The sequence below is a fragment of the Diadema antillarum genome, unplaced genomic scaffold, assembly GCF_040938485.1.
Source record: "Diadema antillarum isolate AM-2024a unplaced genomic scaffold, OU_Dant_1.0 seq00001377_RagTag, whole genome shotgun sequence".
Lineage (NCBI taxonomy): Eukaryota > Metazoa > Echinodermata > Echinoidea > Diadematoida > Diadematidae > Diadema > Diadema antillarum.
Window position 1 is genome coordinate 691301 of NW_027272137.1, and position 23700 is coordinate 715000.

Below are 23700 nucleotides of genomic sequence, written 5' to 3' on the forward strand. Positions count from 1 at the left end.
CTGAACAGTCTGCCGGCTATACGATGATTCTTTATACGTCATTTCTTTATCGAGTTTTGGTATAGGTTGGCTTGCGTCTGAACAAGGGGTGTGTGTGACAATACAGTAGTGTACAACACAACACGCACTGGAGTTTGACCCGGAAGCTGAGAGGGGATGGGGTTACAACAAGGTCACAATAACTTTCCAATTTATTGATTAGCATGTCCACACAATACTAAACTACAAACTTGTCTGGTTGAGCAATATGATTTGGTCAATCCTCACACAGACTTGATTTCTGAGCTTTATTAGTCAATCCTCATGAATACAAGTTTGTTTTCTGAGCATGATTTGGTCAATTGTTTCACAAGCTTGTTTTCTAAAGCTTTACCTTCGGCAGTCCCCAATGTCTCCTCAATGATGATGGTGAGCTTTAAGAGATATTTTACTATGCTTACTGGTTGGGTCTTATGATTTACCATCAATCTAACTCCCTCCTTTAATACATCCTATACATACACAGAGACAAACAGTCTAGAAGTAAATACACAGCATGACCCAGTTCCTAGAAGGCATACCAAGGATAGAGAACAAGTCATCGCTTCATGCCACAACCAAGTACCAAGTACTCAACAGGGTGGGGAGACATAGCAATACCATGAGTAGCTGGATCCATCAACCTTATTTCCATATCAACCAAAGACCCTCAAATACTCTCTCTGCCTGATAGAAAGGGCCCTTGCTTTCACACGTATGTGTACACAGAGAGCCTAATTTGAACACTGAATTACAAACATGATTGCAATTACGATTTGAATCATCGTTCATTCACTCGACCCTGGAAAGCTTTGTGGATTCTGGATTCGCGGATCAATCACTCTTTAGCCGTATTATAGTGTGCCCTTTGCAAGTATTTGAGGAGTGCGGTCTTTCTGTGGTAGTGGTTGAAAAGTCACCTTAAGCTCCACCCAAAAAAACATGATTGGAGGTCAATTACATTCACACGGTCATTTCGCTGCTGAATTCTGGCAAATGAGATTGGAAAACACCTCTGGACCATCATTTAAAGCATGACTAGAATCACGATTCAAATCACCCTCTGCGATTCCATTTTGCATTCACATGGCAAGAATGCTTTAAATTTGACACATGATTCTAGTGTTTCTTATGCATTCTCGGTGCGTGTGAAAGCTATGGGCATCGCCATGTTTCCCTCATCCATCTCTGCTGGAATTGTTCCTTCATCCACCCTCCACACATCTGTTTCTACCTAGCTGCTCCTTACTCGGAGACGAAGTCGCACTATCTCATGATGGATTGCTGCCAATTGTGGCTCAGCAACGAGTGCTTATCATCAAGCATGGCAATCAACACAGTACTTTCACATTTACGTAATTAATTACAGTTCTGATCTGTGTCATGTGATTTATTCTACGAGACTGTTGTAATACAATTCATATTAATGGTGGATTCTTTGCAAGCTTTTGTTACATCGTACACATTGTATGTCTCCCTCTGCATTTTCATTTAATACTGATATTATCTCATACAAATTTAATCATCTTATACCTCACTGAAAACAAGCCTGATTATTGGTTTAGTTTAGTTTAATCTATTTCTGCATTCAATACAAATTTAACACAAATTTCAAGGACACAAAGAATAACAAATGCAACATTGACTAAAACGATGACAAAACATTACATAAATAGTTAGAATTTTATTTTAAGCAATAGTATTGTGCAATTAACATCATGTAAGATGAATATGATTTTATATAGTAGGTAGTTTTCCAGTAAATTATGAGAGCTAATGAAACACAAGAGACCGCCATTGCGAGCAGTTATTAAAAAAGCTAGAAATGGATGAGGGCGTCATGGCCAGGTGACTATCACCTGCCATCAACGAGAATTTTCAAAATCTCAGTTTTAACTGAGCACTCTAGATTTCACAACCAAGATTTTACTTTGGGTCTTTATAAAATGAGACATGGCTATATGACAATCAATGAAGATATCACATTGGGAATAAAAGAGTTAAATATCCTCCTAAAAGAAATGATATTCACTTCCATGTCTACTATACTTCACAATTTCCAGCCATCTCCTCTTCCCTAAAGGTCCTTAACCATCAGGGAGGCGAGTCCTCCCTAGTAACCATGGAAACGAGAGGTAGCATCAATCGCAAACTTTCATACAGACATAATCCCCTCCCCCCCCCCCCAAAAAAAAAAAAGTGTACAGGTGTAGAAGAAAGCCTTGCTGATAATGACAGAATAAGCACACACACACACACACACACACACACACAACATGGGGCTACCACCATCTATTATCCTTGTCATCATCAATATGGTCACCATCATCGCCATGGCGATACCAAGGATGCATTCAATCTGACAGCATCCTCTTCAGTCATGTCAACAGAGGATTTGCCAGGCCCTTGCAGACAAATTCCCCTGAGATTACTGGTCCACAGTTGTGTTTCTTAACCAGGCACTCAATGTTGACGCAGGATTTATGATGCGAAGACGTTCTCCTGACAAAATATTGATCCTAAAGCTGATAGGAAGAGAGCGTCTGACATCTCCCGTAATGCCAATGAGTGTTCACCACTCTCCCGGTAGCATTTTGGGAATCACTCAAAGAAAGGATCCAGTGAAAAGAAGAAAGCTGTAAGCACATTATGCTGATGCTCAAGCTGTAGCTACTGCTCCTCCCCTACCCCATTTTCTCTAAGTCTGCATCATATAGAAACTGAGATGTTGTCTCTTATGTTATGAGGAAATCCAGGGACCAATGATCGCTTTACATTTTTTATTCTCAGATGTTGCAGCAAGACCAAATTTTGATGTTATATTTATTCATTTCAAATGTAACTTTGTTGCAATAAAAAGTTGTCTGATTTGCAATCTCAGTGGTCTTCTATTAATTTTGGTGTCCACTGCTACAAATCTGTAACTTAATTTTGATAGCCAAATGAATGCAAGTCATTTAATGGGTCCTACATGTACATCATAATAGTTTGCCTGCTGCAATAATTGTGTTGCAATTATACATTATTCAAACAGCAAGATCTTTTAATAGTCAATGATTTACATTTATGATGACACTTTAAGTAGTATAATGGAATTTCCAAATAGAAGAACAAAAACATGATTTCCTTTTCTACTGTAAAGAAGTATTTACACACGTACTGTATGTAACCTAAAATTTTGTCCTCAGACATTTGAAGTTTTATAAAAATTTTGTCATGATGATGTAGGATCACATGAAAAGTCAAATTAGTACTGGCATACTGCACATGGAACCTGAGTTGAAAAGGTCAAGAAGCATGAGCCTATTAGCATAGGCCTACATTTTGTACCCATTGAGCCAGCCATGCCTCCAAATAGTTCTGCTCAATATCAGAAAGGTTCTGTATTTGGTTGTACTATTTTTGATAGCATAACCTTGTTTTCACCAAATGTTTGAGATAATCCAGTGTGTAGTCTAGATGGAGTCCACAGTGAATATGTGTCACATCAGCATCTTTATAAAGATAAATGTCATCAGGTATGCAGAGAATTTAGATAGGCTTATGACTGACCTTTGAAAACAGGCAAACACATAGGTACATGTATATCACGCAAGTAATGATCTCATATCAAACACTCACAATTCTGTTGCTTAAAATTCACTGACAATGAAACATCCAAACAATTCAGATCACGAATACAAAAACACAGTGCCATGTGGTGTGAGAGCATCATCACAAGCACAGTATTTTACTGCAGCGGCCTTCAGGAATTAAAGTGTGCGTATGAATAATTTCTGAACGGAATCTTAGTCATTTTGCAGCTACTGTAGTCTGAGTCACGGCATACAAGTATAAAACACTCATCAGTGGCTCACTTCATGATGTGGACAGGCTGTGTACCAGGCCAAGACTGTAGGTATCCACAGAGAAATGTGTATCTACCTGATAAACCAGAAAGATGGCAGGTAGAATCACTCCTGACATTGAAGGCCAAATAGAGACTTGAAGAGAGAACTTAAAGCTTGGAGTTACTTCAAAAGATGACTCATACAGTATAGTCAGCGTCTGTTTGTTGGTATATATTGTGTGCCAGCACTTTGCACAAATACTATTGACACACAAATGCGAACACACGCATACACACACACACACACACATACTGTAAACCCAGAATTTTTCTTTACAGCAATTGTTTATGGTTGCAAAGTGATTTCATTCGCAGTTTTCTTCAAATCCAGACAGAGAGAGAGAGAGAGAGAGAACATGATGTTGCCATGGAAACATAACCAAGAAACATGAAAGAAGGAAAAATACATCATATTTTCTGTTTTTCTAATTGTAGGCATTCAACGAAAAAAGAAATCATTGTCAACACACAATTCTTATACAGGTTGTACATGGCATCAAACATATTTGAAGGGAATGATAATATCTATTCTTTTATACTTTAAAAAGCAAAAATATTTGAAGAAGATTATATGTATATTGACTTCAATAAAGCTAAATTTGAATATGCCGATGTACAAGGACACCAATACTACACACACTATTGCCGTACGGCCAGTGATTTTGTGTTGCCCCTGACCCAGTTTAAGGTCAGTTTCAGTCTTCAGACTATGGAGAAAGACAGAGACCTGACAACAGGAAGGAGAGGAAGGAGAATGAATGAGAGAGAGACCAAGAGACAGACAGAAAGAGATAGATAGAGAGAGAAAGAGATGAAGAGAGAGAGAGAGAGAAGGAGAGATGGAGGGAGAGAGAAGATGACAAGGTGGGAGAGATGAGTGTACAACTTCCCCAGCTTTCTCTATTTGACATCATGACTCATGGCCTGTCTATAAATATCCCATATGGCGTAAGTTTGGTCACTGAGTAGCAATGTACTCGGCATCATACGATAAGAGGACTTCCATTGGTGCAAAACATAGTCCTTCTATACGCTACCCGTAAAACTCTCAGGAACTTGACGATTCACACAGTAAGCGCACTTGTTTTCGGCGACTCAACGAGTACTTGTCGGCAAAGAGGTTCATCAACACCTCTTGCAGGATGGACAAGGTTAACCAGGGGGGAGAGGAAATTCATCCCGAAGCTGACAATTTTTTTTTTTTTTAGCAGACTGCTCTAATCTTAGTCTGGGATAAGTGGCCAACAGCTTGTTGCTACTGTACACAGTGTAACCATGGCAACAAACTGCCTGGATGAGATCTGAGCATGTAACGTTTGTAGGCATCCTTGATATACTAACCTGTACAATCGACTCAGTGATATGCTGTACAGTATAGGCAAACATGCATTTAGCAAAACGTATCAAACTCCCCCTTCTACAGGTAGTGATCCCTAGGGTAACTGTCTCATTACTGTAAAAGTGGTTTCTTTCGCGTACAGAAACTTTCGCGGTTTCCATTGGTGCCGACTTTTTCGCGTGTGTGTAAATTCGCAGTTGGTAATGATAGTGTTGTAACAAGCGACGAGTTCAAAACATTTTCGCATGATGTTAAATTCGCGGTTCAACCTCAAAGCGTGAAAAGCGCGAAAATAAAACCACCGCGAAAGAAACCACTTTTACAATAGATGTTCTCAACCTGTTCATCCTCGTGTCCTATAAAAGAGCCTAATCTCCTAACCATCTCCCAATCAGGTTTGACAATAGGGTCATTCAATAGTACATACAAAGAGAAGTCACATATTTACCTATTTTATGACATTACAGTCAACGTTGCTACAAAAAGTCTGCCAAAAGCCACATGAAACATCACCAGAATAAATAAATTTTGTTGTTCTATACAGTGTAATTTGTAAAATGAGCTTCTAGATGGATGGATGAATGGTAAAATGGACCACTCTTAAGCATACGGCTCCAGCATGTCCTTCACAGCCAGAAGCCTGAAAATACCGTGTCATACAAGGCACAGATGATGAAACTGCTGGTGCTTGATAAAGTGCAATACCTCAAGTGTGAATACATGCTACAGTGCGGCTCTGTCGCATAATGATCCCCAGCTGTCAATCAAACACAGGGATCAACCTAATTAAGTCTTCTCTTCATACCTCACTACCCTACCACCATTCTGGCTATGTTCAGACAATTTTCGGTAGCTTGTATTTTGAAGGAGGTCGATTAATAGTCACAATCCAAACCTTGATTTCGTCACCCAAATGGTCCATGAACTAGTTTATGAAATCATAGTCAATGTTATTATTACTATGTATAGGTTATGCAGTATCTTTCACGACCAAAGATATTTTCAAAAGCATTTGGAACATTAAAAAAAAAACAGAAAAGGAATCATAACTAGATATCTATTCCAGCTCAACATTTCATTGATCTGAACTGGTCAAGGTATGTTCCTTATCACGCGTCAAACTGTATCACAGGTCGCTAAAAGCGACATTTTCTAGTGATTCAGAGCTGTTCAGACTGGCTGGGAACTATAATGACTTTGCCAGCCAACATCCCTACTACTGCCTGACATATTTCACATTCACACATCTCTATTGATCATCTGTCTTACTCTCTGGGTCACAAGAAACTTCAATGGTTTGGTGCTGTTTATAGCTGTCATGTACTTGTTTACATCAGACACCAACAAAATAAATACCTACATAGAATGACAGCTGTGGGGCTACATTCATTAAAGACTGCTGTAAACATGAAATGGAAATTTCTTATAAATGTATTCCTTATGACAACACTTTTTGATAAGTAAGGATAGTTGCTCTCCCCTAAAATGATCATTTTCATCTATCAAAGTTGTAAACAAGACATAAAAATTTCTTTACAAAATCAGTACAGAAATTTTGTAAAATACACCCATTGAGGGACAAGAGGGAGGTTATTCAGTAAACCCTGTGAAAATACTCCCAGATCCCTTCAAATTCGACATGTGAACATTCACTCACTAGGGAGAACCAACACAATTATGATTTCATTTTCTGTCAATGGTCATAAACAATATTTTGACAGGCATCCCCATAAAAGCTGTTTGAGACTGCACAAACTGCTCACCACATGTAAACACACGCACTGCCACAATAACTCAACACAGGCATAAATGAAGACATATTCCTAGATATTTTTTTCTAATGGGATCCAAAGATCATTTCTGGCTGCAGCAAAGCATCTATAAAATTGAGAATTATGCCGAGGCAAAGGAAGGGGACTCCTGCTGAAATCTTTATGAGTGTTTCATTTAGTCTTTGCAAAAGTTTAAGAGGTACCGCTAAATAACAGAGACTCTATAGACCAAAGAAATTTACTTCTGGTCTGAAAGGGGGTACAGTCCTGACCAGACTGAGGTGATAGGGGCATTCACACACACGATCAAAAAGAGAATTTGTTCAAAAGTGGATCACGATTCAAAAATTGATCTTTTTTGTGAGCGTTCATACACACGAAAGATACCACGTGCGCTGAAATAAAATCACCCCTGCAGAGAATGAAGCAGGACACTGCGCATGCCCGCTGAATGACACGGAAATTGACCCCAACCTCCGACCCCGAACAGCTGACAGAGCGAATACTGGATATTTACATTATGCACGGTGCATTGTGGGATAGACCCCCTTGATTTTCAATTCACGACAGATTCACACATGCAACGCTCGGCATATTATCGTGACAGTTCTGAAAAATCACAAGAAGAACTGCAAATTGGATCGCGAGAGTTCTTGAAAATTTTCTGTCCACACAAGAGGAAAAATATTGAAATTTCCATTGAGATGCAAAAATCAATTTTCAAATCTCATGTTTTCCATGTGTGTGAATACCCCTGTTATTTCATCAGACCGACTGCAAGAAGGGACCAAGGAGGGGGAAAAGGGAGGGAAATAGTCTTTTGACAAGGCCCTCCCATTGTATGATGGCGAGTAAATGAGGGCGAGCAAAGAGAGCCCAGCCAAGGGGCTATAGCGCTAGGGTCTTTTGAGGTCTACTTCACATTCTTATGAATAGCCCTTTGAATTACCAATTTTGCTACCAAAGTTTGGTAACAATTATTGACCAATCGGCATGCTGGACAATGCCAAGATGGAGGATGTGGGTGGCATGCAGTTCCACTGGTCGACTGGAACCCATATGATTAGTCAGTAGTTTCTGCAGTTATGAATAATAATTTGCAAAGAATATCTATCTCAAAAGGTCTTCGACTGGGGTCACTTCTCTCACCCATTATAGCCATCATACAGCAAGAGGGCCTTGTAAAAAGGCTAGGAAGAAAGAGGAGGAGGAGGAGGAGATGGCAGACAGAATGAAGGAAGTTCACCGGTGGCCAGTGACAAGCTATGGAGAAATGTGTGACTGGAATGAGTGTGTTTGAAAGAAAGCTGATTGATGGGATGACCTCTGATGGTGAACCAGGAGACTTCAGAAAGATAGCAATCTATTCTCACATTCTTTCTGAAGAGAGAATGATGGAGTAGAAATACATGTAGCATCATTGAATTAACTTGACTGTGCATTGAAGGTAAAATGTATGATGGGTGCAGAAACTGTCAATATTTACTCTAAAATGAAAACAAACATGCATTTCCGAAGAAATATGTGAAATACTGTATCTCTATATTACAACACAATTTCAACTGGATAAGGATGAGACTGCGAAATATTGCCTAAAAAGGTATACTGGAAGTATTACAATCTAAGAGCATTCCCGATCGTGGTTGCTACAGTAGTACAGGCTGTTTTATAATCTATTACATTGTACACATGTACATACTGTAGATTACAACATACATGTATCAGGCCATAGCAGTATCCATCTCATGAGAGTGAATCTCACTCACAGCTTGTTTTTTTTATACCTGTACAATTGTATGTGATTTAAAAGTACAGCAAGGGCACATTTGATCATCACTAGTAACATTCTTTGTACCTTCCCACTTTTGAATGGGGAGGGCGCTTGGATATACCGACCTTTATCATATCACACTTTTGATCTCAAAATGGACAAACACAACTCGCTATCCTGGCGAATTGCGTCAGCCAGACAAGTTTCTTGGTAGAGCATTCCGATATATTGCAAGCAAATTCCAGATGGTGGAAGATGAATTTTGAGCCCTTCTGAGAACTATGTTTTAGCTTTTAAATGAAGGAGATTCAGTTTCAATGTGAGTTTAATGCAAACAACATATACTTGTCTTTAATACAATGCACACAATGTTTATGAGCCTCGATTGATTGAGACTGTCCATCATAAAAAGATTATGTAGTTGTCCCAGTAAATCAGGCTGGAGTCATCGGCACTGATGATTCAAAATCAATGAAATGAATCGATTCTTTGATGTCAGTGATATCTGACTGACATTTTGGTGAATGCAAAAGAAGAACAAGCATGCCAAACAAAACAAATTTGCAAAATGAAGAAAGAAATAAGATATAGAAAAAACTGATGAAATATACGAAAAACAATACGGACAATCAGAAATAAAAAGCAGAAATACAAAAGAGGTAGGCCTACAATAGCTTTGAGGTTTAACTCTTTTGGAATATGGATACATCTTAAAGTGAACCTGTGGGAAGGCAAACACTACAGTTTTATCTACTGTGCATACCATGAGGTAAGAGATGCTTACACTGTATAAACATGTTATCCTAAGATGGAATTCCAAATTTACATTTTCTCCACATTATAAAGCCATTGAGATGTATCAAATATTGAATTCTCACTGGTGGATGTAGAGTATTAGTCTTCAGTCCAAAACCCTCATTGAAAGTTTGCAGATGAAAGACGATGCTTTAAAAACAGGTTTTCTTCTCTGTTACTGGCAAGTGCAGGAAATGATTGGACTCGAATAAATCACAACTATTTATAGACAGTTAAATCTATCAGTTGGCACCAGTGAATATATTACAATTGTAGAACAACCTCTACTCTGTGCTGATATGCCAAATGATGCTCATGATCTGTAATTTTCTTTTTGATGTATACATGTATTTAATACTGTAGCACATATTTTGTGATTTCCTCGACTGTAATATGAATATAATCTTTAGCTTTTTGTCAAGAATCTTTCTATTAAAGCCTAATTAATCTCAATCAATTTCAATCTTAGTTGGTAAAACCAAAATCTGGTTCTCAGATAAATTGACAAATGATTCATAAGATGTAGTTACTACTTGCGCGCATCTCTGTGAATAATATTTTTAAGTGAAACCACTGTCTAATAGATGGGGCAAAACTACTACGCGATGTACATTGTACAAATTACATGTGTGGATATGATTTTATGTGTTAAAGGACAAGTCCACCTTCATAAACATAAGGATTGAGAGAATGTAGCAATAGTAGTAGAACACATCATTGAAAGTTTGAGGAAAATCGGACAATCCGTTCAAATTTATGAATTTTTAAAGTTTTTGTGCAGTAACCGCTGGATGAGAAGACTACTACAGTGTATGAATAACTTAGATGTCACATGCGTACAACAATATAAGGAAAATATAAAGAGATTTTCACAAAATTTCATCTTTTGAAAAAAGTACACATTCCCTTGACTCGTTACCGACATATGTTATGGGTAATATTATTCCCCCTGCCCTTAGAAAGAGGCAAGTCAAGTGTTCTTTTGTTATGCGAAAAAAGTGAAAATATGTTACATTTTCTTTACATTTTCTTTATACTGTTGTACGCATATGACTCATAAGCTATAGTAGTCTCCTCATCCAGCGGTTCCAACACAAAAATTTGAAAAATTCATAACTTTTGCATCGATTGTCCAATTTTCCTCAAACTTTCACTGATGTGTTCCACTAATATTGCTGCATTCTCTCAATCCTTATGTTTATGAAGGAACTTGTCCTTTAATTCCTTTCATATGTCACCTCATAGAAAGCAGGCGGATGCCATTACGATATAATAGCCTACATATTCCCATAACACATCATGCACAAGTACATGTATGCCTCTCAAAATTTGCCTTTAAACAATGTAAGCCAGCACATCAAGACTGGATCACCCCATATTATTCTCATGTCCACTGTTGAGAGCTGTCAGCCTATGGCAAACATCAGCCCCTCACACCCACACCAGATACTAACACACTGGTCCCTGAAGGGTGGGGCTGACTACACCTGCTGTGCCCCCATGCTGTCAGGTTCACTGAACTTTGACCTCATATGACCTACATCACTATCCATATCATACTGAGTATAATCTTTCATATTTACATTATACAGTGTAGCTTGCGATGTCATTACACTTGTAGATCAATTTCTCATTACAATGTCTTGTTGCAAAATTACACCCTACAGTATGTCCAGGAGAATAAAATATTTTATTTCTTTTTCTTTATGTACTGGAGAGATAGAAATAAGAGTAATGGGACAAGTTCTAAAAATATTGATGTGACAAGGGTTCAATAACAAACAGACATCTATTGACATTCTAACAGACTTTTCACACCAAATGTGTCAATCCCCATTTGTCCTCCTTCCACAAGGCTGTATCCTACTATACACTGTCCTCACGCCACACTGCCATACTATTCTCACTCCCACAGCTGCTGCTTCACAGGCTAGACAAAATGAGGCTCTGGAACGATTAGCAGTTGGAATAGAGATGAAAGATGTGCAGATATACTGGATGTGTGTTGATGAGGGGAAGAGATGAACAGAAAAACAAAATTAGATGGAGAAAATTGATCGGATGGAGCGTGTGTGTGGAGTGTGTGTCAGTGGGGGGGGGGGGGGGGGAGGAGAAAGGAGAGAGAGGAGAGAGGGGGAGTACGGATGGCTGGTTGGATGATGAGGGGGAGAGGAAAACATCTGGGATAGAGACATCTCTCTCCACAACAGCCTGCCTGCTTCAACCATCTACCTCATGTTCATCTACATAGGTCATGCTAGTAATAGAATTGACAGAGATGCAGATGAATTTCAAAAGAAAGACAACAAACAAACGAAAATAGACCTTCTGGAATTGTAAAGATAAGCCTCATTTCCCTATCCTACTAACAACAGACAAATCAAGAAAGTACATAACTCCAAAAATAGATAAAAGAAGAAAATGCTCTGTGCATCTTTTTTCCAACAATTCAAAACAAAATTAAGATAGTAATTTTTATTTTATCTTTAGCTCTGAAAAGTGAATGAGGAAGAATAATAGATTCAAAACCTCACTACAGGGGTGCAGACATAAAAGTGACTCTTATCATGGAGGTGGAAAGAAAGATCTTTCTTTCCACCTCCCTGCTCTTATCAAATCTCTACAGAGAAATTGATACTTTCTGTCCCTGAGGATAATCTGGTCATACCAGAAGTCAAAAGTAATTTGAGGTAAAGAGGAAGACGGATCATGGTGGAGAAGGAAATGATGTGGTAGGAATAGTCAGATAACAACATGGTCCACATGGCATAAAGTTCTTTTATCTTACTACAGCTGTTTGCTGGTAGATGTTTGAATTTCGTTCAGCGGGGCACCAGCAATTTATATAAAGCTTCGCAAACTTCCTCTCTTAACACATCTGAGCAGGGAAAAAAGTAGATGTCATACAAATTAAATACTATTGTGTAGAAAATCATTTTGGTACTGGACACAGAACTTACGAGTTTTGCACTGGAGGGCTTAACGAAAGTATCAAGCACCATCATTTTGGTTAGTTAAGTTTGTTCTTTTGGAAGGGAGAATTGAATCTAAATTGACATGGAAAGTCAGATGAATTTAGATGCCATGTTTCCTGTTTTTTTCCCAAAGTTCTTCTATATCCTTATCACAATGTTGCGAGGAAAGATAACATAGACTGAAGAGGAATTGAAGTTTTGATTGGAAAGTGCCTCTGATAACAGACTATAAACACATCAGAAAGCTATTCGAATTTGAAGAATATCAGAGATCGGCCTGACAACAGTCCAAGAGTACACCAACACTACGCTTACAACTGTTGGTTGACTCTCAGCAACAAGACTCTCAGAAGAAGAAAAAGAAGTACATGTAGAAGATAATCAGGCATATGGGAGCAACTTCTCTCAACAATGGGTGTACAACTACAATACCACTGGTCACAGAATCTGTGATATAATTCCACTTTACATGTTTGGAGTTGAAAGTACACTGTGTGTACATTGCTGAGGTGAAGAAAGCTTTCAAAAGAAAAAGCCTCACTGTGGAAAAGGGCTTTCAATATTTATGCCCTGTCAACTTCCTCTTTCTGATTTCTGCTCAATTAAATGCAACCAGTGTTTGTACAGAAAGATAAGACAGCATTATCAATTCCTTCCAAGCACAGGATATCACTCACAGTAACAGTGTGTTCCTACTACAGGAATTGGTCAAACTTTCAGAATAAGGACAGATTGGTTGAATGTCCCCTCCTGAAATCCAGAAAATTTAGGGAGTTTCCCCAAAGATTTAAAAAAAAAAATGTCAAGCTGAAGTCAGAAGAGGGAATCTCTGCGTACAGGCTCCAAAACTTCTTAGACAAGGGACCTTCTGAAATTCTCCAGGCATTAATGTCTTTAATAGACATGTTGCACTCACTTCTTTTTCTTTCTTTTTTTTTCTTCCTTTTTTTTCGAGAGAGAGACTGTAGAATAATTCCAGCTAGGTATCACAGGCTGCTGGAGTCAAGACACCTAGAAATCGAAGTATAATTTTGAGCAATTTGCAAAATGTGATTTCAATTTTACGAGAAATTTCAGATTTCATAAAGGTGACTTTACCCTCTAATGAAAGTTACAGGGGTATGCATGAATCCAGGGTGCTAGGTGTAGGCCTACAACGTGTACAAACCCATCAAAAACATCACCCGCAAAATTGCATGCTGGTTGTTTGTCATAAAGCAGATCTATGAATATGAGCCAGAAATGCATTTCTGTGGAGATTATTTGCAACTTATTTTGAAATGCATTTTTAGCTTGGGCCTGCCCACGCCAACCACTGCCAACTACTACAAATCTTTGCTCGTCGGGTCAAACTGCGTAATGGAGCTGCGCTTTGAAAAGACCTCCCTCTTGACTCGAGATAAATATGATAAACGCAACAACTTGAGAAATGGGATTTGAAAAGCCTTTGTACAGAATGCATTTTTTGGTGTTTTTGTGTTTAATACAATTGCGCATACTACAGCATGTGTGACAGTCGACGTAGTGCTCACCAACACAATAATATTTTAACCCGTTGTCTATGGGAACCGGGTGCCCCCTGTTTTGTAGCAATGGGAATTCAAGTAATCTCGGTAGCAACGAGTTAATGCATTCCCTGATAGGAAAATTGATAGTACTATATAAAGTGACTGCATCGATAATATATTTCAATCTCAGCACCAGACTGTCTACATCGTAGCCAGGACAATTTAAACCTAGCTACAAATTTTGTAGGATGGGAATCCAAAGATACATTGTGCCCACATTCTTTTTTTTTCTCTTTATATTTTATTTCATCTATTTATTTTTTTTTTTTGTGGGGACAGTGGGAGGAAATGTTGGTTTTAAAATGCCTCAAAAGTTTCAAGTCACTTCCTCTCACATTGTGAAAAGAGAACTTTTAGGTTACAAAAGATGAAGTGCAGCAGGAAGGCCCTTCAGAACACAGTGTTCAGATTACATGACTTCAGACTTTCATTATGAGTGACCACAATGGTATCCACACTCGACACCATGTAGTCAAATGTTTCTAACTTCCTTGTTACTTGAAACATGACTTGAAAGATTTCATCTGTTTATTCACTGATATGATGGACGATGTGTCAGCATTGCTTATCTTAAAATCTTTGTCAGGTATGTGTACTTCCTCCATAGCATTCAAGTACATGCAGCTTTGCAAATCTGTGAAATTACCTATTGTAGTACATGTATGTGGACCAGTGAGGTACACACAATGTTGTCTGAGTTCCAAGTTGTTCGACTGGATTTTCTTTTCTTTTCTTTTCTTTTTTAGAATGTATCTAGAGCTATTACAGTAGTGTAAACGTGGAAATTTTCGCGGTACATTAATTTTCGCGGATTTCGCGCTACATTCGGCTACCGCGAATTCAAAAACGCCCGAATATATCTTCGCAATTTTCTATGCACATTTTGAACGGCCTGGTGCGCTTCGTCGATGATACTGCTACGTAGTACAGACATGTTTACGCATATACTCAGTAGCAGTATCATCGCACGCACCGCACGCACCGAGCCCACGGCCGATTGGTGTGCTACATCCCCGCTAATACAGTACTAGTCCTACAGAACATGTATCGAGTAAAATACATGTACTACGTAGTTGAGCGCTTGTACTCACACTCGCGCCGCTCGCTACGTCGCTTATCGTACGCTGGCATCGCTGGATGAAAACAGCGACTGTGTATTAACCCGCTGCCGAGCGCGAATTTAAGAACCCGCGAATATGTTTTCGAGCCGCTCAGCGCGAAAAATTAATCGCGCAAAAATATTGACGTTTACAGTAACTAGCAGCCTCTTGTTGTGATGCTACTTCGCAGGGTTCTTCACAAATTTTGCAAGTCAGCTATTTCCACATTTTAAAATAAGTGGATCACCGTAGGAAAGTACTAAATCTGATCCTGACATGAATGCAAACCGGTGTGCATATTGATGTGTATATATATCTTGCCATCCAGGAATTTAACCACACGCAATATTTTTTGAGAGTCCCAATTCGTGATAAATTGGACTCCCGATTATAGCATATGGCGTATGTACAGTATGTGCAGTATCATTTATTAAGACCCTGGGAATGGAGTGGGCAATCCTACTCTTTACTATTCTAAAATGGGCAAGTTACAATTGTTGTATAGCAGTTGACGAAAAAGTAGAGAGATGGTCATGTTTACTATATATCCATAGAGGATACACAGATGCTTCATGACTGACTACAGAAATTTAATACAAATGAATTCACAAAATTTGGTGATTACACATTCTTCTAGCATCAACAATGGAATGCCAACTCATTATAAGTGTATATTTGGATAGAATAAATAACATTGTTTGATGCAGTAAGAAAACGCAGATTATCAGTCCAGTCACTACCTTGTTTTTAACCCGCTGAAGACGAGTCCCGAGAATACTCGGGCAGGTGTCTATGGGAAATGCGTGTTACAGCAAAATCTGTCCGTCCTCAACGGGTTAAAAAAGGAAAAGAGCAGGGTAAAAACTAACCAGGAAGGCCTTCACCTAACTTCCATTGTGCATTGAGTTCTCTTTCCTAATCAGCTACAGTCATTCTTCTTGAATAACAGCTTTTGGCCCCAAAGATTACAGCACAACGTAGCAACAATGGTAGCCCTACCAGTTTTCCGGGTGAAAATCTCACCCCCCCCCCCCCTCCCCTTACAATAACCATACCAGAGTATATCATTAAAAGACACATGAGAATTTACACACTGTACAAATGCAGTCGAGCAATGTTGTATGCCTAATATGTAGGTCTACATGAACTGCACATTGCACTCAGTAAATTGAGAAAAAAAACCACACTACAAAGGGTTTATTGCAAATACATTGTACATTGTATGTGATGTTTGTTTAAAACTAAAAAACAGTATTTTCCTTTTGTCAGATACATGTAGTCGTACGTACCAGCATATAAATGCATAAATTACATCACAGACTTGAATAAAAAAATTCACATTTGCTATTAAACAGCAGTCATATAATTTAAGTTCATTTTGGCATGTGATTCATGGACAAAATGAAAACAATAGGCCTATATCTGTCTCAAAACACCTCTATAGCAATATTGTGTCATCAAATGGTAAAACTGGACTGCTAAATCTCGGTTTGTGTAGTCTGTATTATAGCAACTTCCATGTAATGAACTGCATGGATCAATGCATTGCTATTGGAAAGGCCAGACAAGCTTCGTAAAATTTCTAGTTCATGACATTGGTTATGTGAGCAAAGTCTTGTCCCCACGCTGATAAGATCCTACTTGGCTGGTGATACGAGCTGCACTATATGTGCATGAATTTTGTCAGTCAACACTCCTAGAACCAACTGAATATATTTGGGGGAAAAAAAGAATTTGCACAATTTATGATACTGACCTAAGGTTGTTCAATATTAAGGTCTGCGATGTTTATGGTTAGACTAAAATGCAGTATTTGCTTGTGCTATACACATCATTAACATACAAAATGTAGATCTTCTTTTTTTTCTCTCTCATCTGCACAATGCCTAGACAGAAAATAAAGGCATACAATGGTACACAGTGGTACACAGCATGTACAAGCTATGTATAAAAATGCAATGATTAAAAAAAAAAATCTAGTAGCCAGTACTGAGTATAAACAAGGAGTCAAAATGAACATTCACAAAATCATGAAGCAAACATATTTCAGGCTAGGGAAACTACCATACTCCCCCCCCCCCCTCTCTCTCTCTCTCTCTCTCTCACACACACACACACACATACAGAAACAATAACATGTTGGAAATATTTAGCTTTATTTCCCCATCAGACGACGAGAAGTAGGTTAGGTTTACACAAACTTAGCAAACAATCTGAGTGTACTGAACTCTTCACTTTCAATGGTGACTGAGCTACAATAGTCAGGGTAACGTGTCTACACTGTATGTACCAAGCAATCATGCATGACGAGACAGGGATTTTCCCTGGACCATTCAATGTGCACTATTATTGCTTCATGCTACCTTTTCATCGAAATTGTACTGCTACGGTGCATGTCTTTTCCAAAAGTGCACAGCATAATGAATTTAGTCCATCTAATCTAAATAGCATGTACTAGTCAATTTTTTTTTCAACTCTAAAATTGTAAATTTATTCAACTCAGAAGGGGAAAAATGGAAGTTTTATTTGTTTAAATATTGCCAGTATAAACACATTCCTTTTGTCACTGGAGCACTGAATCTATTTGATTACTGTTTTGTTTGTACTCTTTTCATGGAGCACAGCAAATATACCTAATCATGTACAGAACGTAATAACCTCAAATCTAGCAATCAAATGAATAAACACACTTCGTAATAGGAACAATATCTTATCCCCTCCTCCCAAGAAGAGTCAATATAGTTTTCATTTTCAGACAGATCCATAGTCTAATACAACTGCTTTGTTTTTTAGACATCTCTCACAGGGTATAGAAATGAGATACAGCTCTACCCCATTAAAAACTGATGACATTCCATGTTATGGCTGCCCCACAGAATGATTAATACTGATCATCATTTTATCATTCTGTGGTAGCATGGAAAAAATTTGAAACTTTAGACATCCTAGTCTAGCTACAACTATAGCTTGTCGAAAGTGATAACATGTAATTTGTAATTAACAATCTTTGGATTTCATACATGAGTAAAATGTTTATCATACTAATTGGGCAAATCTAAAATATTACCAGTACAGTTGATACATGTATAAAACAAATATGCAGAACCAGAAGTGGTCATGTGCATTTTAATTTCACAAATTGCGTGACAGCAAAGATTCGTGAAACTAAAATGCACCCAAAAGTTCTCATCAACACCGAATGCTAGTGCAATTTGCAAAAATTTCATGCTGCAAAAATCTTTACAGTACTAATTTTTGTTACAGTTTGGTACTCCCTTTTTGTTACCCTGGGCCACAAGGTAACTGATACTTTGGTACCCTGGAGTTTGTCTGAAATACTAGGCATCTTGGTCACGAGGCCAATTTAAGACCTCTGGCAACCATTGGAAACAATCAACTAAATAACCATCAAAAGTCAAAGCTGTAATCAGAAGCGTACCCTGCAAAAGCCACCCACTCAAACAAACAATGTCGCTCTACAAGTTCCTGTTTTTCTTGGCCTAATGGTAAAATAGCTGCCTGAGAGATTTCTATTTCTAGCCTTTTTAATAGGATGTTGTCCTCTTGGTAGTTTTCTATGCCTTTTCAAGTGGTGTAACAAACATAATGCTTCCTCTCTCACTCTGTCTGTCTGTCTGTCTGTCTGTCTGTCTGTTCGTCTGTGTGTATGTGTGTGTCTCTCTCTTTCACTGCTTAGAACTACATGTACTCTGTAGTCGTATCTTGTTTACTAAATCCGGCAAGCAAATCTATGCTGGTACGAGAAGATACAGTCTCTCTTGCTGTATCATATTTTTGCTGGTTATCTTTCCTTGAAGTAAAATGACTCTGTTCACATCGAGTACGACTGTGTGGGCTGAGAAGCAAAACACTGCGATAAATTGTACAGACCTGTGCGACAGTAAAACTATGATCAATGAAATCATACACAGTCTCAATAATGCATGTCCCACAGAGTTTCTATTTCTGCAAGAGGGTGTTTGCAGGGATAACGTCACTCTTGTTTAAAACAGCACTGCATTATCCTGAGGATTAAAAAGGGGGGTTTTTTTGGTAGAAATAAAAATTTTTCAATGAGACCTGTAGTATTTTTATGAAAAAAAAGTACAAAACACTGAAAAAACCTAACAGTTGGGATCTTTGTGATTGTATCGCAGGATAATCATCTTTCATTTTGCGTTACTTTAAATGAAACTTTAGACGACGGGTGCATACTGATGAAAATAAAACCAGTACGAAACTAGTGTAGCTTATCCAAGCTGTTGCTATACTTTTTCTTTCGTTTTACATTACAATAAACATTTTCAGTACGAAATGTCATCATGAAATTCTAACAAGTGTTGTAGCAAATAAAGACAGAATAAACTGACCAGAAAGAGTGGAAAAGTGAGCAAAGAAAATGGGATTCCATCGGGATTCGAACCCGAGACCTCCGGATTGCTAGACCGGTGCTCTACCGACTGAGCTATAGAAAGCCCTAGTGCAGTGTTCGTCCCAGAAACCCTTAATTCTCAATGCTCGGGTGGTCAGAAGCTATAGCAGTGTGTTGGTGTGTGACACACACGTTGTAGCATACACACATGTATGAATGGGGGCATATCATGGAAAGTTTGGAGAAGGTACGCCTGGAGATATGGAAGAGAAAGAATGTAAAAATTTCAAAATAACTGACATACGATGGTTCAAACCACAGGGCATTCGTCAATCATTTCCTCTAGATGTTAGACGAAATCAAGCAAATCCATCCGCAACACTGATACTACAACAGGCCAAGCTGTGCCACGTCCACTCCATACAACAATGCATGTAATTAATTTCTAGGGTAGGATCTCAACTGAGAAGTGACTTTATCTGTGACTTGACTGAAAGTGTATTAACTTACGTAAAATCAATTTTACCACAAGTCTGCAGCTTGCATCTTCGAGACTAATGATGATCATTTAATTGAAAAACAACATTTACTCAAATGAAAACCCTTCCTCACTTCGAGCATGACTTACGTTTTGAATTTCTTCTCGTATTCTTTGATCTGTTTTCTCGTGAATTCCTTGAATTCGGTGTATGGATTGAAAACTTGAACACGGTGGGCATTCGGTACTTCCTCCCCCTCGTTGATGTCCGCCCGGCGGGCTAACTTCTGTGCCAACTCGTCTGTTGCCATGCTGAAAAATTTTGACGCTCCCCGACACTTGTTTCGGACAGTTAACGGGTCTGACTTCTGCAATTAAATTGCAATTTAAAGTGGGGAGTCTCTCCGCGAACAGCTGAGAAGAGAATACAAGCTGGAATAGATCATCAGCGAACAAAATACTGGGATATTCCTGAAATATATCCCTACTTCCCTGGTCTTATCGCCCTTACCAGGTAGCTCAACCACCGCCACAGCACAAGACAACGCTCAATCAGGAAGTAGACTACTCGTGCGATGTGTACTAAAAGCTAAATCACCGCCGTTCACGGATTCCCGGTTTATGAATGCCAAATGCACAGCATTGATAGTGTAGTGCATGCACCAGCGCAGGCTGTGATGCGTGGGTACGGCCGCGGCTGGCAAACCCAAAGTGAACACGCCAACGTCTTGTAATTGTAGACAAATAAGAAGCAGAATCAGTGGAATCCCTCGCTCCTATTTTGCTGGAATGCACACGAAAATTGAAGCCACACACTGAAGAACATGTGAAGAGGACCTACACATGTATGAGCCACAAGGGAAATAAAGCAATATGTGTGCTCTTTCTTTATATTCGTGTACATGAGAAGAATCCACAGGTTGAAATATTCCGTGACAACTTTGAGGGGGTACGGGCCGGGTAGGGGTGGGGGTAAGAGTAGGCAAGGCGTAGGGGTAAGGGAGGGGTAAGAGAGTCGTAAGCATGTCACAGAGTCGGGGTCAAGCACTGACGAGGTTGGAGAGGAGGGGGAGGGGGAAAGGGGATAATACTAAACAAGGCGACTAAAGAGCGTGGGGGGGGGGGGGAGGGGGAATAGAGATTATACCAAACAAGAAATTTGCAAGAGAATTAGAAAAGAAGGAATTGTAACACTGTTCACACAATTCTGTTCTGTAGTAAAATGTGCAGTTATAAATGTAATGCTCAAGGAGCCTTTTATCAAATACCAATCACTTCTTGTTAACAGAGTCAAAGAAAAAAAAAATCATATGCAGAGAAAGAGCAACTAAGGCTATTTTGCTTACTTAGGTGAGTTCAACAATTATCCTTTAGAAAAAGATCTTCTTTTGTAGAGTAAAATTGACTTGAATGGATCAAACAATACAAGAGAAGGCCCCATCGCTAGAACATTAATGTGTCCTGGGAGTTTTCTTGATTTTAATACTCTTTAATGTGCAACTGAAATGAAAATTTAAAGTTTGTTTCCATGTGTAATTTGGTACACTAGAATATGAAAATATATTGCAAATATCAATATACAGTAAAACCTGTCTACAAAAAAAAAAAAAAAAACCTCAAAGGAAAAATTGATGTGGTCCCTATAGGTAGGTGATTGTTGTAGATGTAGGTTCGATAAGGTAGCCTTTGTAATGAATATTTTTGATGTACCCTGCAATGATGTGTTTACCTCAATAATTCATGCTTTCAATTATGTGAAATCATGCACATGATCAAAAATAACAACATCAAATAATAACAAATGACCTGTTCTCTTTTGTACTGTTTCCTGTCATTTAAGACGTTTTATACATAGGGAGATTTTTTTTTTTTTCTCGACAGAGAAACATATATTCTATTCACCATGATTTTTTTTTTTTTTTTTTGGGGGGGGGGGAAAGATTCTTACCAGTGTACTTGTAATTTGCTTTTTGTTATTCTTTCTTCTTGTCAATGAGGGATTTTGTTGTTGTTGTTGTTGTGTGTGTGTATGTGCGTGTCCGTGTGACATATGATACTTTTTTATACCATTGTGTTCCATTTTTTTATATGAGAATCAACTATGCTGGATAAAAACCCCACCCTGATGAGAAAATCCTTCACACTGCTCGTTCTACTCAGTGTGGGATGTGTCACAGCATAGGGCCTATACTAAATGACAAAATCTTTGAGAAAAAAAAATTGTCTCATTTTGCGGCAAACACCTGCCCACATTATTCAGATGAAGTGTTAGGTCTTACTAGTACACACTGTCACAGAAGCACTTAGCAAATAAAAGTATTTCATATATGTCAGATGAATGAATTTGTGATTGCTCGACTACAAGTATAATTTGTAGTTGCAAAGGCAATTGAAAAATGGAGCTATGGTTCCTAATTAATGAAGCAGTCTACTGTAATTTTGTTACAACCAAATACAAATATAGATATCTTTGACACAGGGTCTTGAATCTAGCAAACAATTCAAAACAAAATTAAGATATTTGTGGCTGCAGCTTGAGCTGTCCCACGTCTGCATTGTATCATACCACACGTGACTTGGGTTTGAAATAACTCCAGACCAACAGATAACATCATAAAAACTTGAGATTTATTGTCTTCTTTCATATCTATTGTAAGAATTTTTACATCACAATAATTTGTTGATAATGCACAAATATGCTATATACAATGTATATATATATTTCTCACTAAAACGCAATATAGCAAGCAAAATATTTTGCTTACGAAAATGTGCGCAATGAAAAAAAAATCACAAACTTTCAATATAGGATTTACATTATTGTACAGCTATTCACTATTGACACAAATATGTAAATATACTAGAATTTATGTACATTTCATTACATCAAGGTTTTGCTTATTTCATATCGAAGATGCTTGCACAGTGATTTCTCTACAGTATGTGTAAAATTGATCATCCCGTAATAAAGTAATGACCTGTCTGGAGAGCACAAATCATTGGTGGACGGCTTTGCAGTGAGCCTCAACCCGAATTGCAATTAATGAAAAAAAACAGTGTTGGTAGCTTTAGAGAATATGTTGGTAAAGTTTACAAAAATACATCCTATTGTGTTTGTTGTAAAGAATAAGCTCTCTGCTTTGGAGGAAGTGTTTTGGGAGTCTTGTTGGAATGAGGTCCTGATGATAAGTTGCAGCGTTTTCAACATTCTCATTGACAGCACGGAATAGCATGGAATTTTGACCATCAGTTGCTACATTTGAGCACTGAAAACATACAAGCATGTGTGTAAAGATTCAGAGGTGAAATATTTACACTTCACTTTGATCATATTCAACTCCCTTTAACCTGTTAAAAAATGTATATCTGATTTCATTACATGTATTCAGCTTCATTCTCTCTATTTATCAGCAAATAATAGCCACTTGAAATTCAAATCACTTCACCTTCACTTTGCAGTTTCAGGGGCGGATCCAGGAATTCTGTAAAGGGGGGGGGGGGTGACTAATATTTCTGGTGCCACTTCCGGGTTTCATTTCATTTTTTCTTTTTATTTTCTTTGTTTTTAACAAAAATTAAAGGGGGGGGGGCGTGCGCCGGTTGCGCCCCCCTCTGGATCCGCC

The 23700-nt window shown here is 38.3% G+C and overlaps 1 protein-coding gene across 1 annotated transcript in view; it reads right to left on the minus strand.

Moving 5' to 3' along the window:
* LOC139708855 (EF-hand domain-containing protein D2-like) overlaps window positions 1-20610 on the minus strand; it is a 30858-nt gene extending 10248 nt beyond the window's left edge. Inside the window, exon 1 of the mRNA XM_071620814.1 lies at window positions 20228-20610. Within this exon, the coding sequence (XP_071476915.1) occupies window positions 20228-20388 (161 nt within the window). The 5' untranslated portion in view covers window positions 20389-20610. The remainder of the gene's footprint in view (window positions 1-20227) is intronic.
* Between the last annotated feature and the right edge of the window lie 3090 nt (window positions 20611-23700).